General features: G+C 50.8%; 2 protein-coding genes across 3 annotated transcripts; one reads left to right on the plus strand and one right to left on the minus strand.

The window, feature by feature from the left end:
- Positions 1 to 1883: 1883 nt before the first annotated feature.
- On the plus strand, positions 1884 to 3890 carry Gpr182 (G protein-coupled receptor 182). The gene is given in 3 exon segments (XM_021205722.2): positions 1884 to 1987; positions 2492 to 3601; positions 3603 to 3890. Coding segments are annotated over 2 exon segments (1188 nt in total). The 5' UTR covers positions 1884 to 1987; positions 2492 to 2506; the 3' UTR covers positions 3696 to 3890.
- Positions 3891 to 6468: 2578 nt separating this feature from the next.
- Positions 6469 to 14162, minus strand: Zbtb39 (zinc finger and BTB domain containing 39). Of its 2 annotated transcripts, none has more exons than XM_021205490.1 (2): positions 14047 to 14162; positions 6469 to 12220 (listed from the first exon to the last, which is right to left on the minus strand). In XM_021205490.1, the coding sequence occupies exon 2, from the start codon at positions 12174 to 12176 to the stop codon at positions 10038 to 10040; it is 2139 nt and encodes a 712-aa protein (XP_021061149.1). In that variant the 5' UTR covers positions 12177 to 12220; positions 14047 to 14162; the 3' UTR covers positions 6469 to 10037. The 2 variants fall into 2 exon arrangements, with proteins under 2 accessions (XP_021061149.1, XP_029398285.1); XM_029542425.1 differs by lacking the exon at positions 14047 to 14162 and adding an exon at positions 13672 to 13712.
- Positions 14163 to 16799: the final 2637 nt, after the last annotated feature.

Raw genomic sequence — 16799 nt, forward strand, 5'->3', positions numbered from 1 at the left:
AGAGAGAGAGAGAGAGAGAGAGAGAGAGAGAGAGAGAGAGAGAGAGAGAATGAATGAGGGAAAGAAGAAGACCCAAAAAAATGTCTTGACTTTCTTTTGCTGAAACATCATGACCAAATGCAACTTAGGGAGGAAAAGGTTTATTTGGCTTATGCTTCTATATCTTAGTTCATCACTGAAGGAAGTCAGGACAGGAACTCAAACAGGGCTGGAACCTGGAGGCAGGAGCTGGGGCAGAGTAGAGGCCATGGAGGGATGCTGCTTACTGGCTTGTTCATCATGACTTGCTCAGCCTGCTTTCTTAGAGAAGCCAGGACCACCAGCTTGGGGATGGCACCACCCACCATGGGCTGAGTCCTTCCCCACTGATCGCTAATTAAGAAAATGACTTAGAACCAGATCTTATGGAGGCATTTTCTCAGTTGAGGCTAGTTTGTGTCAGCTAGCCTGCACAACATGTGCTGAAATGCCATTGAACTGTACAGTTTAAAGTGGTTAATTTGGGGGCTGGAGAGATGGCTAAGCAGCTAGGAATACTTGCTACTCTTCCAGAGGACCTGAATTTGGTTCCCAATACCCATATAGAGTGACTCACAATTGCCTGTAACTCTGGCTCCAAGGATCTAACACCCTCTTCTGGACTCTTAGGCACCAGCACACACAAGACATACACAACACACATATACACATTCATACACACACACACACAGACACACACACACACAAATAGAAAATCTTTAAAATGGCTAATATTGTTATGAGGATTTCAGTTCTGTAAACATATCTTTAGTCCCTTGCAGTCAGCACACCCTTGTCTCTACATCCTACCAAATGCAGACCCAGGTCTAGACAGTCAGCTGTGTGCTGTGTGCCTGGTGTAAAACAGCCTAACTCTGAGCCCCAAGTGTCGAGAAGCTCCCGGCACCAGCAGACCTTTGATTCCAAAATGGAAGTTCTAGGGAGTCCGGGGGTTGTAACCATGAAAGGGGACACATTGAACCCCTGAGTGACTGCAGTGTGGTTTTGTCCTTGTCACTCCAGACACACACAGGAGTGAGACTCTAAGCCATCGGGAAAGATGAAAGCATGCATTTCTGTATTCATATAAGACGATGGCCCTGGAGGCTGGAGAGACAGTTAAGAGCACTTGTTGCTCTTGTGGAGGACCTGGGTTTGGTTCCTAGCTCCCACGTGATGGCTCACAACCATCCACAACTCAAGTTGCAAGAGATCAGACCTCCTCTGACTTCCTCGGTGACCAGACACAAATGTGGTACTTGTATGTACATGTGGGCAAAATAAACTCACACACATAAAATAAACTTTTTTTAAAAAGTTAAAGAAAAAAGAGCCGGGCGTGGTGGTGCACGCCTTTAATCCCAGCACTCGGGAGGCAGAGACAGGTGGATTTCTGAGTTCAAGGCCAGGCTGGTCTACAAAGTGAGTTCCAGGACAGCCAGGGATACACAGAGAAACCCTGTCTCGAGAAAAAAGGAAAGAAAGAAAGAAAGAAAGAAAGAAAGAAAGAAAGAAAGAAAGAAAGAAAGAAAGAAAGAAAGAAATTTGCCATGAGATCTTGTTTTATTTTGTTGTTGTTGTTTTATTTTTATTTATTTATTTATTTATTTTGGTTGCCCCATTTTGCAGAGGTGAGAGGAACTGAGACTTAAGGAGGCTAATCCATATAGCCACTGAGTCTGGGTTTCAACACTTGCAGTTTGACCATCTCCCCACTCCCACCCCTGATACATACACACACTGTCAGTCTCTCGGATGTCCGTCCCCTTTGACTGGATTGGGAGGATACAGGAAAAACCTCAGCCCTCTCCCACAGAGCCTCAGCCAGTGACAGCTACTTCCTGTAGCAAGCAGAGCTGCCTGTAGCCAGCAGCAGTGCCTGCTCCACATAGCTGCCCCTGCAGCCTCCTGGCAGCTAACAGCCCCCTCCACAGGCTCTCCGGGACAGGGGCTCCCAAGAGAAATCCAGGTGAGTGCTGTACTCTCCCTGGGAAGAGGACGGTCAGGGACTGGAGGCAAATGGCTTTCCCATGGGATCCAAAGATTTTCCCAGGGGCAGCTCAGAGGTGTGAAGGGTGGGTGGGTGTCTGTGTGTCTGTGTATCCCAAACCTATGACCAAATAGCAAGGCAGAGCAGGAACCCCTAATGGAGATTGCACTAAATTAGTAAAATCTCAAGAGGGAATCAGAGTTAGAGATTACTGGGCATGCTGGTAAGCAGGACTTGCCCATGCTGGGAAGAAACCTTGTTGGGTACAAATAACACCGATTTTCCTACAAAATGTCTGCTCTTGGGTCAAACTTACACAGTCATAATCTGAGTCCGAAACACGTTTTTCTCACCTCCCCTCAGCCCAAGAGTTCCCCTAGGCCCTGAGGCTTTTAGTTGGGGGGGGGGGGCGAGGGGGCAGACAGAGGCTGCCTTCTCAGGGATTCTCTCTCTTCTTTTCCAACCCTCTCTTCTTTCCAACAGAGTTAGTTGGCCCTCATGTCAGTCATACCCAGCCCCAAGCCCGTCTCCACCTTGGCACCCGACAATGATTTTAGAGACATCCACAACTGGACCGAGCTGCTCCACCTCTTCAACCAGACCTTTTCCGATTGCCACATAGAATTCGATGAGAACACCAAACAAGTGGTCCTCTTCGTCTTCTACCTGGCCATCTTCGTGGTAGGGTTAGTGGAGAACGTCCTGGTGATATGTGTCAACTGCCGCCGTTCAGGCCGGGTGGGGATGCTGAACCTGTACATCCTCAACATGGCCATCGCAGACCTGGGCATCATCCTGTCTCTGCCTGTTTGGATGCTGGAGGTCATGCTGGAGTACACCTGGCTCTGGGGCAGCTTCTCCTGTCGCTTCATTCATTATTTCTACCTTGTCAACATGTACAGCAGCATCTTCTTCCTGACGTGCCTCAGCATTGACCGCTACGTCACCCTTACCAACACCTCTCCCTCCTGGCAGCGCCACCAGCACCGAATACGGAGGGCGGTGTGCGCAGGCGTCTGGGTCCTCTCCGCCATTATCCCACTGCCCGAGGTGGTGCACATCCAGCTGTTGGATGGTTCCGAGCCCATGTGCCTCTTCCTAGCACCTTTTGAAACGTACAGCGCCTGGGCCCTGGCAGTGGCCCTGTCTGCTACCATCCTGGGCTTCCTACTGCCTTTTCCTCTCATCGCAGTGTTCAATATCCTGTCAGCCTGCCGGCTCCGGAGGCAAGGGCAGACGGAGAGCAGGCGCCACTGCCTGTTGATGTGGGCTTACATAGTTGTCTTTGTCATCTGCTGGCTGCCCTACCAAGTGACTATGCTGCTGCTCACTCTGCACGGGACCCACATCTTCCTCCACTGCCACCTGGTTAACCTTCTTTACTTCTTCTACGAAATCATCGACTGCTTCTCCATGCTGCACTGTGTCGCCAACCCCATCCTCTACAACTTTCTCAGCCCAAGCTTCCGGGGCCGACTGCTGAGCCTTGTGGTCCGTTACCTTCCCAAGGAGCAGGCCAGGGCAGCAGGTGGTCGAGCCTCCTCCTCTTCTTCCACCCAGCACTCCATCATCATTACCAAAGAGGGCAGCCTGCACGCTGCAGCGGATCTCCACACCCACCCCATCCGAAACGTTCAGGCATCTTCTCCGCCTCCAAACACCTCACCTACACTCTGCAATTCCGTAGCGAGCTAAGGTAGACTCTAGCTTCCTCCACCAATAACAAAGTTCAGAAGGGGATACAAGAGGTCTGTGGGAGGGGGTGGGAAGGACTGGCTTGTTCAAGGCCAATTTTAAGTATATCAAAATGTTGCTGTGGGGAGAGGGAAGGACAGAGAATGGGCCTTTCCTTGGTAGTATACTATTTGTTTGGGTACTGATGTCTAAGGGAACCACATGGGTGGGGCGTGGGGGGCGGGGAGGTGAAATAAATAAATTGTAGAGACACCCGTGCTGGGAATCTCTGAGAAGTGTGTACTTCCAGCTCGGTTGAGGAAGGCAGGGAGGCTAAGGGATGCTCTGCAGAGGGAACTGGCTGCCCTTGTTTCATAAATCACCCTGGCCGGAAGGAAAAAAAAAAAAAAGAGCCCCACAGGAACCTGCAAAACTTTCCCTTTGTGTTTGTCTGCTTGTTGATATTCCAGCTCACAATACAAGTTGTGGGGACAAGAGGCCAGAGGCCAAGGACCCAGGAGGCTTCGGCAGGACATTCCCTAGCTGTGCCTCATCCCTAACTCAGGAGTTTGATAAGTCAAGGGGGTGGGGATTACAGCCAGCAAGCTGGGTGGTGGGCAGGCACCCGCAGCTGGCTCAGCAGGATGGCCCCTCCACCCAGGCATCCAGGAAATGTGGCTCCATTTCCCTGTGGCATCCTCTCCCCCAACCCCCACTCCCTGCCCCATCCATCCTGCTCCTCCTCCCCTCAAAGCAGGGGCCTCCTCACAGCCCTCTCTCCTAGAGAGACACAGCCACCAGTGATCCCACCCCCACCTTCTCTCTCCAGATCAGGGCAAATATCAGGGGACATCCATTCTGAGAACACTCTGGGGGCTACTGCAGGTATTCTACCTCTCATGCAGGGAGAGGGGAGGTCAAAGGCTGATTTCCAGAACACTGTAGTGAGTTCTCTCTAGTCAAGCCTTTCCATAGCTCCCCCGCCCAGCAGTTTGTCTACTAAAACTATAGGGAGAAAAGATGTCCTCTTGTTAGCAGGTGGATCCCCTGGCAAAGGTTCATTTACCAGACTCACATATGCACAAAAGCTTCAGGCTGTAGTGTCTGCCTTCTGCGTCCCTGGCCTCTGGAAACCATCTGGAGGGCGATGGACTTGCAGACCCACAGTCTGCTCTGGTAAATGGATGTCCCTGTACTTTCCTCTGATCTCTGTCTCCCTGGTTCTCCTACCAGCAGTACACCTGGAATGGGTGTGTGTGTGTGTGAGTGTGTGTGTGTGAGTGTGTGTGTGTGTGTGTGTGTGTGTGTGTGTGAGTGTGTGTGTGTGTGACTGTGCAGACCAAACCTAAAGACCAATGGCAAATGCCTTCCTCAATGGCTTCCATCTTCTATTGTGAGGTAGGGTCTCACTGAACCTCGAGTTCACCAGCTGGCTGGCCAACAAGTTCCAGTGACCAACCTATTGCCCATGCCCTCAATCACTAAAGTTACAAATAAATATCACCACCCTGGGTGCTCATGCATGTGGCAGACACTTTAATATCTGAGCCACCTCCCTAACCACATGGAAGGCTTAACAACTACTTAACCAGAAACCACCTTTGCTTTCAGAAGCCTCACCCTCTGCTTACCAGACAAATCCCTCACACGCTCCATGGTGGGTGAAATCCCTCACACGCTCCATGGTGAGTGCACCCTGGGTCTATCAGACATGAAGAGGGAAATCAGTACTGACTGCTCAATGGTTAAGCTAAGAGGGTCTTGAGTCCTGGACTGCCACTCAGTGGCACAGCTGAAGGCTTGCTGACCCAGAAGTCTGACTTGCTGTTTAAGGTACAGAAAAAGTTTAACCAAATAATGCAGAAATTGCACTAAAATGACCTTCTTCACTCGTCCCCACTTACAGTGCAAGCTAAGCCTTGATGCCTATATGTCTGATGTGAGCTCTGGTATACATCTTACACATTGGTAATCACAGAAGCCTCGTCCCCGGGACCGTGCATCGCCAAATGAACCTCCTGAGGGCCTGTGCCCCCATGGAAGAGATAGACAGATATGCTGACTACAAGCCCCTTCTGCTCAGCAGGCATTTACCAATGTCAACAGATGATTGGCCGGGCTTTGGGCCTCTGCGACCTAATGGACCATAGGCCCGTGTTCTCTAAGTGAGAACACTAGTTTCTACCTAACAAAACAATGCCAAGCCTCTGCCTCCTGGTTGTGGCTTCTTCCCCCTCTCCATCTGCCTCCCACTCAGATGCACCACTTCACCATGAAGTGGTCAACAAGAAGCCTTGCTTCCAGCCGGGCGTGGTGGCGCACGCCTTTAATCCCAGCACGCAGGAGGCAGAGGCAGGCGAATTTCTGAGTTCGAGGCCAGCCTGGTCTACAAAGTGAGTTCCAGGACAGCCAGGGCTATACAGAGAAACCCTGTCTCGAAAAACCAAAAAAAAAAAAAGAAGCCTTGCTGCCTAGCTCTGGGCTGAGACGGCTGCAGAGGTCCACTGTTCTCTACCGGCTGACATTGCCTCAGAGGTTCTTCCCTGAAACACTGAGTCTTTGACCTAATTTCTCACTAAAAAACAGTCAACAAAGCCCATCCTAGGGAATTCCAGCCCTAGGAAAACACTGTGTGTTGCCTGAAAGAGTCCAGGCATCTGCTGGGCTGGTGCAAGCTCCTGAAGCAAGCTGGAGCAAGCCAGAGCCAGATGTCTGAACTGAGGGTCCGAGCGAACGTAAGGACATGGGAAAGGAACTCACTTCAAACTTCTTCTTTTTTTTTTTTCCTCTGTCTGTTTCTTTTTTTTATTCTAAATAAAAACCACACTTTGTGTTGAACAATGGAATATAAAAGAATCAGATGTACGATTTTAGACGTCTACTGGTTGGGGGAAAAAGGTTTACAAAATATACAAAACTTTACAGCAGATAGTAAACACTTAAATATTAAGAGGTCAGTACTTCTTAATTTAATGGAAGGAGTTAGACAGCAACGTTTCTCTGCTTCAGAAGAGACTTGAGCTACTCCGGGTGGGGTAGGTGGGGACCCGCAGAAGGAAAATGTCAGGATCCCTGCCACAGGTGCCATCTTCCTTTAGACATTGATCGTGACGTCACACCGAGATGGGTGCAGTGCACCTGATTTCTGACTCACCCGATGGGACTGGGACGTGAACACACTCCCAGACAGACAGAGACCACTCCATAGGGCTCACTCCCATGCCAACAAAATGTCCATCTGTAAAGGGATTTAAATTCACTTTCAAAGTTGAGTAGTCTAGGGTCTGGTGGAGAGAGAACAGCAGGGAGGCAGAAAAGGAAGATAATCAGTAGCGAAGCCCTGCCTGGGTGAAAAGTTCTGGGGTTGACAGGTTTGCCCTGCAGACAAGGGGCTGGGGATAGGTCACAACCAATGTCTTGTTCTTAGGGTCACCTGACCCCACCAATACCCCTTTACTTCTCGACTAGCATGAACTGTGGGGACTCCACAGAATCTTAAAATTTAGAACCAAATACTGGGGTTCATTGAGTAGGGCTATCTGACGTCCGTGACGTCATGGAGCTGTCAGGGGGCACCGGCACATGCGGGCACATCTTATCCTCTGCCCACAAGCAGCACAGGCTGTTAATGCCTGTGTGTCACATCAACTTTACAGTTTCCCCTTAGGAAACAAGCTAGGGATGTCCCCAAGTCTGGTTTAATGTTCTGCAAATAGCCAACTCCTAAGAATTGCTGAACAAAGGTTCTGAACATTGTACAGCTGGTTCTGAGAACAGACCAAAAAAAACAAAGGAGCGGTGGGGGGGGGAGGAGGGGGACAGGCAAAGATGGAGCATTCAAGGGTCAAAGAGAACTATACAGCAATACAGCAGGGGATAGAGCCAAATGGGAATCCAAGGGTGGGGGGGGGGATGAACTCAAATGGGTGTAAAGTTAAAAATGCAAAATAAAGTTAACACCTTCCACCAGGTGTCCTGGAGTGCCCGCAAGATGAGCTAGCTGCAGGGAAAGCGAGTATAACTTCACACAGAGGAAACATGGGGCTACCCGAAGAGATATGGTTTGGGCAACGAGCCTCGTGAGCTACTGGTCCCAATTGCTACAAGTCTGACTGGGACCAACTGGACCTCCCTGATCAATTAACCTGAAGGGATCGGAAGATACAGTTTGTGTTTTAATGTTTCAAGGGCAAAACCTCAAAGATCTGCCTTTTGGTTTATGGCAAAAAGGGAAAACTTCACAGTTTCAGGTTAAGTACACAAACCACCCAGCATCCAAGATGCCATGAGCTAAGGAAAAGGGTTTCTCCGCTCTCAGCGACCTGTCTTAAGTCAACCAGTCAATGCCACTCCTCGGCAGCAGGCTAGGGAGGGCAAGGTTAGAAAGCTTAGCAGACCTGGAACTGTAGTGTGCTACATATCCACAGTGCAGACTCCCAGTCAGACACTCAAAGCTACAGCAACGACTGACTTCCCTGAAAATGCCACGTTTAGCTGGTGAGGAGTGTCCTCAACTGCTTGAGCTACACCATTCGGTCCCTCAGGAAGGCCCTGCACACTGACTCATGGCAGGGGAAAGAAGCCGCTGGCTGGCTCAACTGTGTAGTGCTTTGGTCTGCCTCTCTCTCTCTCTCTCTCTCTCTCTCTCTCTCTCTCTATATATATATATATATATATATATATATATATATATGGATAGGAGGCTCCTTGTGTCAGAAGGATAAAACTGTGCAAAAACCTTCTTCCTGTTACTGGCCTGCTTTGTTTGCTGGAGACTACACTCGGAGAAACTGTGCTGCTTAAAAGGCCTGGCATACTCTCCTACTTACACCCCGTCCTCCTCCCCACAGGCGTAACCCTCGGTTGGAATGTGGCTCCTTGCTTGAGAGAAACTAATTTTCCTAAAGTCACTTATGGAAAAGAGATGCTGGGTAGTATGTATACTAAACAAAACAAAACAAAAATAATAATAAAATAAATATTAATGTCTAGAAAGGCTTTGTGAGTTAATTAAAACCACTTGCTTATGAAACAGCCCAGAGCGCTGCTGAGTCCCACCAGGGGGCAGTGTCGGTGGCTGGGCCCAAAATTAGGGCCTCTTAGAGCTCACCTGAGCAGGGTGAGGTAGTATGAGCTACTGGAGTGCCATCTGATAAGTATGCAAGATCAAGGGTCCTCCCCAACCCTCTCTGGGTAAGACCCCTTCATAGACTAAGAACGGAGCCAAACAGCTGCGTGGAAGGCCTAGGCCAGCTACCATCCGAGAGCGCCCCCTGGGGGTGATGCAATGACAGATCAGGATAATTCCAGCAGGTCAAAGGTGAACTGCCAAACTCCCACACTGTTACCAAGTAAACAAGTTACCCAACTGGGACAGTCAGAATGCACACCCTGCTATGGACCACCAGTTACTTGGGTTCCTTTAATCCAGAAGGGCTCGTGATCCACCATAAACTCACACGGTCTTCTCATCTGCACTGTAAGTCAAACCGTCCTGAATGGGAGACTTGGTGTAAATTAAGGCAAGACTGCTGCTGTCTGAGACACCTCTCCGTGCCCTGGAGATGCAAGGTTAAGGGGTAGCCAGATGGCAGACGACTACATTGAGGTGGCTCTCTGTCCTCCCTGCTCTTGACAGAAGGTTTGACATGCAGGGTTCTCACTCTACAAAACCATGTTTCTTTGGAAATGAGGAGAAAGGTGGAGCCCTTCTTCCATCCATCCAGGCTGCCCCATCCGGTGGCACCACGGGATACCCAAAGCTTTCCAATCTAAACAGAAAGCTTTGTCCCCGATTTGGATCTAGCTGCCAAGGGACTTTCACTGTCCAATCAGTCGATCCAAGCTGTGTAGCAAGGAGTGCCCTCACTCCTGACACTTTGCCCCTGCTGAGAAGGGTGTGGGAACCCGAGATGAACTGCCTTGCTGCTAGACCCTTCTGAATGACCACATTCTCCAAACCTTCTCACAGCTGAGACTGGCGGTCGCAGCCACAGTGAAGACCCCATCGAGCGAGGCTGTTGGTCGGACTCTTAGCAGCATAAAAACCTATCAGTAAACTAAAACTAGAGAAACCAGCAAAGGGGACCTAGTTAACACGGCCACTTGACTAGATCCTAAAGCCAGCCTCGAAATCATCCAAGACACAGCCCTTTTCGGGCAACAACAGGTACGGAGGTAAATGCAACGGCGCTGCTGCCTCTCAAGAACAGTATCAGCTTGTGTGCCATTTCTTCTCTCAACACAACACAGACAAGGCAAGCTGTAGCATCAGCTGGGGGAGGACCAACGGCCTTTACAAAGTCACTATTCCGGCTGCCACCTGGGAGCTCCCTCTGGCTCTGCTGGGACCCAGTCAGCTGTCCGGGTTCTTCTCAGCCTCTTTGGAATGTATAATGTACATGAAGGTCTGCTCGATGGTGAAGTCGGGTGGAAGGCTGCCTTTGTGCACCCCGACATGTTTACTCATGAGGTTAAGGGTGGAACTGTAGTGGCCGCAGACTGTGCAGCGGTACATGAGCGCCCCTGAGTGCGTCTTGAGGTGGCACTTGATGGTCGAGCGACCTCGGAAGAATTTGTGACAAACCTTGCACTGGTAAGGTTTCTCGCCTGTGTGGATCCGCCGGTGGTAGTTGAACTCGCTTGTGTGGGCAAACCTTTTGCCACAGACCTTGCAGCTGTACTTACTATTCCCAGGCTGGCCCTGCAGAGCCAGCTCCTCGTTCAGAAACTCCTCAGAGGGCAGCTTCCGCTTCTGGAGGGCTAGGTGTGGTAGCCCCAGACCAGGCCGCGCGTCCAGGCCGCTGTTGCACTTGTGTTGGCTGATGTGGTAACGGTAGGCTGCCTCCGACCTGAAGCTCTGGCTGCATAAGTGGCAGCGGAAGAGGACGTCCTCCAGGCCCTGGTGAACGACCATGTGCTTCTCTAGAAGGTGCCAGTCCACAAAGCTGCTGGCACAGACGGAACAGGAGAAGACTGAAATGCCCAGATGGGAGAGCATGTGCCACATGAGGCTGCAGAGGTTGAGGTGGCGCTGATCACAGACGCTGCAGGCCTGGCCCTTCAAGTTCACATGCTCCAGGATGTGGCAACGGACCACATGGAAATCTTTGGCCAATGCTTTCCCACAGACAGCACATTTCAACTCCGGGGAGGCTGCCCCTGGAAAGAGACCCAGTTTCCCAGACAGGGGTTCATTGGGGTGGACAATGACGTTGTTCTCAAATATCCCATCCCGCCGGTGCAGGGTCAGCTGCCACTGGGTGAAGAACTTTGTCTCACACATATCGCAGGAAAACAGGAAAATGCCAATGTGAGACAGGACATGGGTCACCCGGGAGTTTCGGTCCTGGAAATGGGTCTCACAGACCTTGCAGTTGCCCGTAAGCAAGTCTACGTGGTCCCGCGCGTGCTGCCGTATCAGCTGAATGTTGGGCTCTAGAACTTTCTTGCACACCTGGCAGGGCATGGCCTTATTCTCCCTGTTGTCACTGTCACCGAAAGCCAGGTCGTCCTCGCTGTCATCGCTCAACTCAATCACCTCCTCCGCGGTACCAATGTCTTCGGCCGGGTCCTCAAACTGCAGGTCCTCATCCCCCAGGTCCTCCAGCTGGAGCTCATCCATCTGCCCAAAGCTTGGATCTCTGGAGTGGTCGCTATTGCTCAAACAGGCATTGGTCTGGGTCGTAGTGTCTACCGCGTTATCAGAGGCAAAGAAGGGGCTTTTACTGAAGTCTCCATTGCTTTGAACTCTGTATGGCTGGCAAGAACTTGTGCTGGTCTGGATGCCTGTGCTGACCGTGCCTAGGACTGGTGGTGGGGTCGCCATACTAGGAACAGATGTGAAGGGGACAGGAGTGTCGTGGTCTTCCGACTTTGGTGGCAGTGGCAGCTGCGGCAGGGGCAAGCCATGATTAGTGTCACCCGAGACACTCCGCTCTTCCTCTTTGTAGCTTCCTCCTGCATCAGTAGGCAACACATAGTTTCTATCGGGACCGAAGTGTTCCCCACTCCCCCGGAGCTCTCCAAGGGGGTGGGTGGGATCTACTGAGGGACAACTCAGAGTGACACACTGGCTGTCACTGGTGCTGGTCAAGGACTTGGCTATTGCAGTGCCCTCTAGGTCGGGGAAAGTGGAATGGCAGGCTCGCAGCAGGTCCTCCATGCCCAGGCGTTCAGCGACCTCATAGATGACCCCAACGTTGATCAGGTCTGTGAAGAGCTCTGATGTGTATACAAAACTCAGGATCTTCTCAAAGTTGGCAGGGGTTATGAAGTCCACCACGTAGGTCCGCGCAGCATCTAGCCCAGTGTTTAAGAAGAGGTTCTGGAAGTAGCCAGCTGCGCACGCCAGCACGGCTTTGTGGGCGGGGAAGGAGCGGCTCCCCACCACGATGGTGACATCGCACATGGTCTCTGACAGCCGGCACTTGTTGAGTTCCTTCAGCAGGTTGTTGGGGTGATTGCTGCTTTGCAGTTTGATCCTCATGCCCATCTTAGCAGCTCCTGGGAAGATGCCTCTGGATCAGCAAGGTCAATCTGTGGGCAAGACAAGATAGCGAAACAACCCTAAAACAGGGCTCTGTGCAGGAGAAAAATGCACGTTCTCAATGTGTCCTAGCTGAGGAGGAATGAGTGGACAAGGAAAACTGAAGCTGAAGATAACGGGGGTGGGGAGGGGTGGGGGGGATGACCTTCACCCTGCACAGACCCAGCCACAGAATCATCGGGACAAAACCAGAAAGGGATGAGGGGAAAAAAAAAAAAAAATCAGTTAACTTGATCTTGAAAGTCTAAGGAGCCGAGACTGGAGAGACAGCTCAGCAGCTAAGACCTGCTATTCATGCAGAGAGGACCCAGATTCCATCCCCAGCACCCACATGACTAGACCTCTAGTTCCAGGGGATCCCATACCTTCTTCGGATTTCTTCAGGCAACACACACACACACACAGTACACGTACATTGACAGAGGCAAATACTCATCCACACAAAACAAAAAAAAAATAAATCCTTAAAAACAAAACAAAACAAAGAGGCCAGGTACAATAGTAGATACCTATAATTGTAGTACTTGGAAGTCTGGGACAGGAATATCAAGAGTCCTAGGATAGCCCGGGGTATAAAGCCAGACTGTACATTTTTAAGAGGGGAGTGAGCTATACCTGTCTGGCTAGGAGCCTTCCAACTGAGTGGATGTTCAACCCCCTGTACTACCCAAACAACAGGCTCAGGTTTCTTTACTAACTTCTACCTAAGTAAAGTTCTTTTCTATCACTAAGTCTATTCTCTTTCCTCACCACGCCAAATGCCACGAATATTCTTGAACTATTATCAATGCTCCATTAGCAGCTAAGGAGGAGGTAACAGTTGCACCTTTACATGTCTACCATAAACAAACCTCTCAACTCTTTTTTCTTTTCTTTTTGAGATCTTATGTAGCCCAGGCTGACTTTGAAATTGCTCTGTTACTAAGGATGGTCTTGATCGCATTATGATCCTCCTGCCTCCATCTCCCAAATGCTAGATTACAGAGCTCCACCTCAAAATCTCAAACTCTTGAATTAGCCCATCTCGCCCTTCATGGGCTACTTGCCTATTCTCTGGTCCCTCCCAGACCCCTTCTGGATGCTAATTTCTCAACGTTACTGTATTCTATGGATGAAGCTAAACTCATAACCAAAGAAGAAGCCAAAGCGAACACAACTGTGGTATGTAACGTTCCTTAGGTACGTTGTATCTGTCTTTATCAACCGTACAGTAACAACTGGATGCCTTAAGCAAGGGGAAGATTCCTGCAAGCGTTTTTAACATCACTTTCCCCCCCACCTCGGTCTTGCACACCTCGGAGAAACAACTAGTCATATGCGTGTGCTTCGCACAACTCGCCCTGAGCAGCACAGCCCCTTTCTCCATCGCACCAGGTTCTACTAACAATTCCCAACTTTTCCCGGGGGCCCAGCACTCGTCAGAGTATTGTTGGGTACCAACCACGCGTCTCCCGGGCCCTGACCGTCACCCATCCACCGTGGGAGGCTCCGGGCATGGATATGCAACTTGCAAGGAGTGCGCCCCAACCAAAGGTCTGCGGACGCCGCGGTCTCCCCGCGATCCACCAGGGCAGGGACAGCACCGGGCTGGGACGCAGCACCGCCGGGAAGGCGCACCTCGGTCGCCACAGACAGCGCGGGCTGCCCCCGTGCGACCCAGGCCCGGCGCCGCGGGAGCCGGTCGAGCGGAGGCCCGGGAGCCGCGGCCCGGTCGCCGGGAGGGAGGACAGGGCCGGCCGGGGACACCGGCGGGGCGCGCCCAGCAAGGGCGACAGAAAGGCCGAGCGGTAGTCCGGCTGGACCCGATCGCGCTTACCCGGCTCCGCGGGGCCCGAGCACCATCGCCGCTACCGCCTCACACAAAGGCCCCGGCCCGCCGTGCCCGGCCCGACGAGGAGGCGGCGCCGCCGGCCGCGGCCAGACTCTCCATCCGCCGAGCCGCTCGCCGCGCCGGCCCGGGCCGCCCCCGCCGCCCGGCCCGCAGCGCCCCCCGCCGTCCCGGAGGAGGCAGCGCCCCCCGCCGCCCGGCCCGCAGCGCCCCCCGCCGTCCGGGAGGAGGCAGCGCCCCCCGACGGCCGGGCGGAGCCACGAGCCCACGCCAGCCTCTCGCCGTGGCGCCTGGGGAGTGAGTGAAAAGCAGATCCAACCAACCCTGTATCCCAACAGCCTCACAAAAAATTTGTGTGCTTGTTCAGTTAACTTATGACTCCCGCGAGCTCTCTGAGGGCAGGAATCTGTGGTTTTGCCAGAGCCCCTCTTTTGAGTTTTGCTTGTCACCTTGCCTTGCACAGACATATAGGCGCCTTCTAAAACCTGTGTGCGGGTGCAGGTATGTGACTGTGCAGATGGGGCCCTGACCAAGCCAACTCAGTCAGTCAACAGGGTCTCAAGGGAGAAAGTGAGGATTGCAAAAAAAAAAAAAAAAAAAAAAAAAAAATTAGACAAAACTATAACATGACTCCAACCAGTGCTGAGGCTGAGGCAACTTTATTTTTTCCCCAGCTTTTATATCATTCTAGGTTCATCCAAATACATATATATATATATATATATGGTCAGTTCTTAGATCAAAGACAAAGTAATCAAGAGAAGTAGTAAACAAGGAGATCACACAAGGTAATAATTAAGCAAAGTAGCAAACAAAGCCCGTGGTCACTGTTTCTCATATTCTTATCTGAGCCTACTTCCTTGTCCCAGCCCAGTGACAAATGCCAAATTCCTGGAAGCGGCACCAAACACTCTCACCAGGAGTCGATGATTAACGAACGGAGTATTTCAGGTTAGATCTCTGGGAAGCTCTTGGCCAAGTCCAGCCAGACGACCATGTTCAGTCTACTTCTTTCTATCTGTCCTCTCTCTTTCATATCTGCCATAAAAGCCTTCCCTTTGTGGGCTGGGGAGCTGGTTCAGAGGTTAAGAGCACTGGCTTCTCTTCCAGGGGTCCTGAATTCAATTTTCAGCAACCACATAGCAGCTCACAACCATCACTAATGAGATCTAGTGCCCTCTTCTTGCCTGCAGGCATAAGTGCAGGCAGAATGCTGCATACATAATAAATGTATTAATAAGTAAATCTTTTAAAACAAAAACAAACAAACAAAATCCTCCCTTTTAGCCGTACCAGGGAATGACTATGTTGTCGGTCCACACGAAAGTATCAGAAGGTCAAGGTCACCCTCAGCTACATAGCAAGTTTGAATGTAGCCGAGGCTACATAAAAGCCTGTCTCAAAAGTTTTTCTGCGTCACTACCCCCTCCTGGGTTCCTAAAAAACGTGAAAGGAATTGGACAGTGAAAAGAGGGAGAGTGACAGGAGATGCCTCTCAGGTCCAACCTTTAATTCAGAGGAAGGCAAACTCTGTGATATAGCATTCAGATAGGGCCCAGCACATGAAGCTAGGATAATCAGAGAATAGTCTGGCTTGTGTTGGGAACTTTCCTGTCTGAACCGGATGAGTTCAGCCTCTAGTTTTGACCTTTACAGCGGCATGAACTGTCTCTCTAACACAGCCACAGCTGATGGAATTCTTGATAGGATCAGGCTTAGCACATACTGCCTGGTGGGATGTGTCAGGTGTGTGTGCCACCTACTCCTGCATTCTGGGTTCTTTCTCTTGTTCCCTTTTGGTGTCTTTTGACCTTGACTTTCTTTCACCCCAATTCCTGGTCTCCTAGACACTGTTTCTGACTCAGCACCATGACCCCACCACTCTGTTTTCTGAAACCGCCTATGAAACATTTGTGTTTCCGCCTCTGTTTTATCATTGTGGTCATCTGTGGTCAGGGGAGCCGCTTTCTGCGGTGGGCAGTGGTTACCTGCAGACTCATACCTGGTAAGTGCTGAGAATATGTGGTTAGTTACTAAGGGCTCAGTCCAGAGTGAAATGTTTGTAGTACCTCAGCCAGGGCTCAAGGAATCTAAGACCAAAACAGGAAAAATGTACCTTGCGGTTAAGAGTTCTGTGTGCACTTATGATAGTTCAGAGGAAGTTCCTGTCCCCTGTTAAATCCTTGCAAAATAAAGTTTCTGTTTACCATTAAGAGTCAGTTCCTGTTTCTTAGGCCTGTGTAACTTAGCATGCAACCCCATGCACATGGTACCCGTCCTTTGTCCCTTCCGTTCTCACCACGTGTAACAAGCAACCCTCTTGTCCCTGTGAACAAACACCTTATCTCTCCTATAGGAGAGCCTTCCAAAGGCCGGCAGGGACTGCTCCCTCAAATCCTAACTTAGCCAACGGTAGCCAGCTGGCTTGTCCTAGGTGCACCCAAAAATACAGCCTGGTTTAATTGGATAATTGTGGACTTGGCCTTTTCTCCTCCAGAATCTCAGGAGTCACAAAATATGACAGAGGCGAGGAAGAACATATACAAGGGTCAGGGGAAGAGGGGAAAGAGATCACCATCCTCGAAGCACGACAAAGCATTTGTCCTCTTGAATTATTCTATAGCTGTGACTGACTATATCTGCCTTAAGACTGGATCCATTAATTGCTGTCATAGGAGGGAGGGGCTCTCATGAGGTCCCTCCCCTTTATAGGATATATATATATATATATATATATATAT

Source organism: Mus pahari, chromosome 9, assembly GCF_900095145.1.
Source record: "Mus pahari chromosome 9, PAHARI_EIJ_v1.1, whole genome shotgun sequence".
NCBI classification, from domain to species: Eukaryota; Metazoa; Chordata; class Mammalia; order Rodentia; family Muridae; genus Mus; species Mus pahari.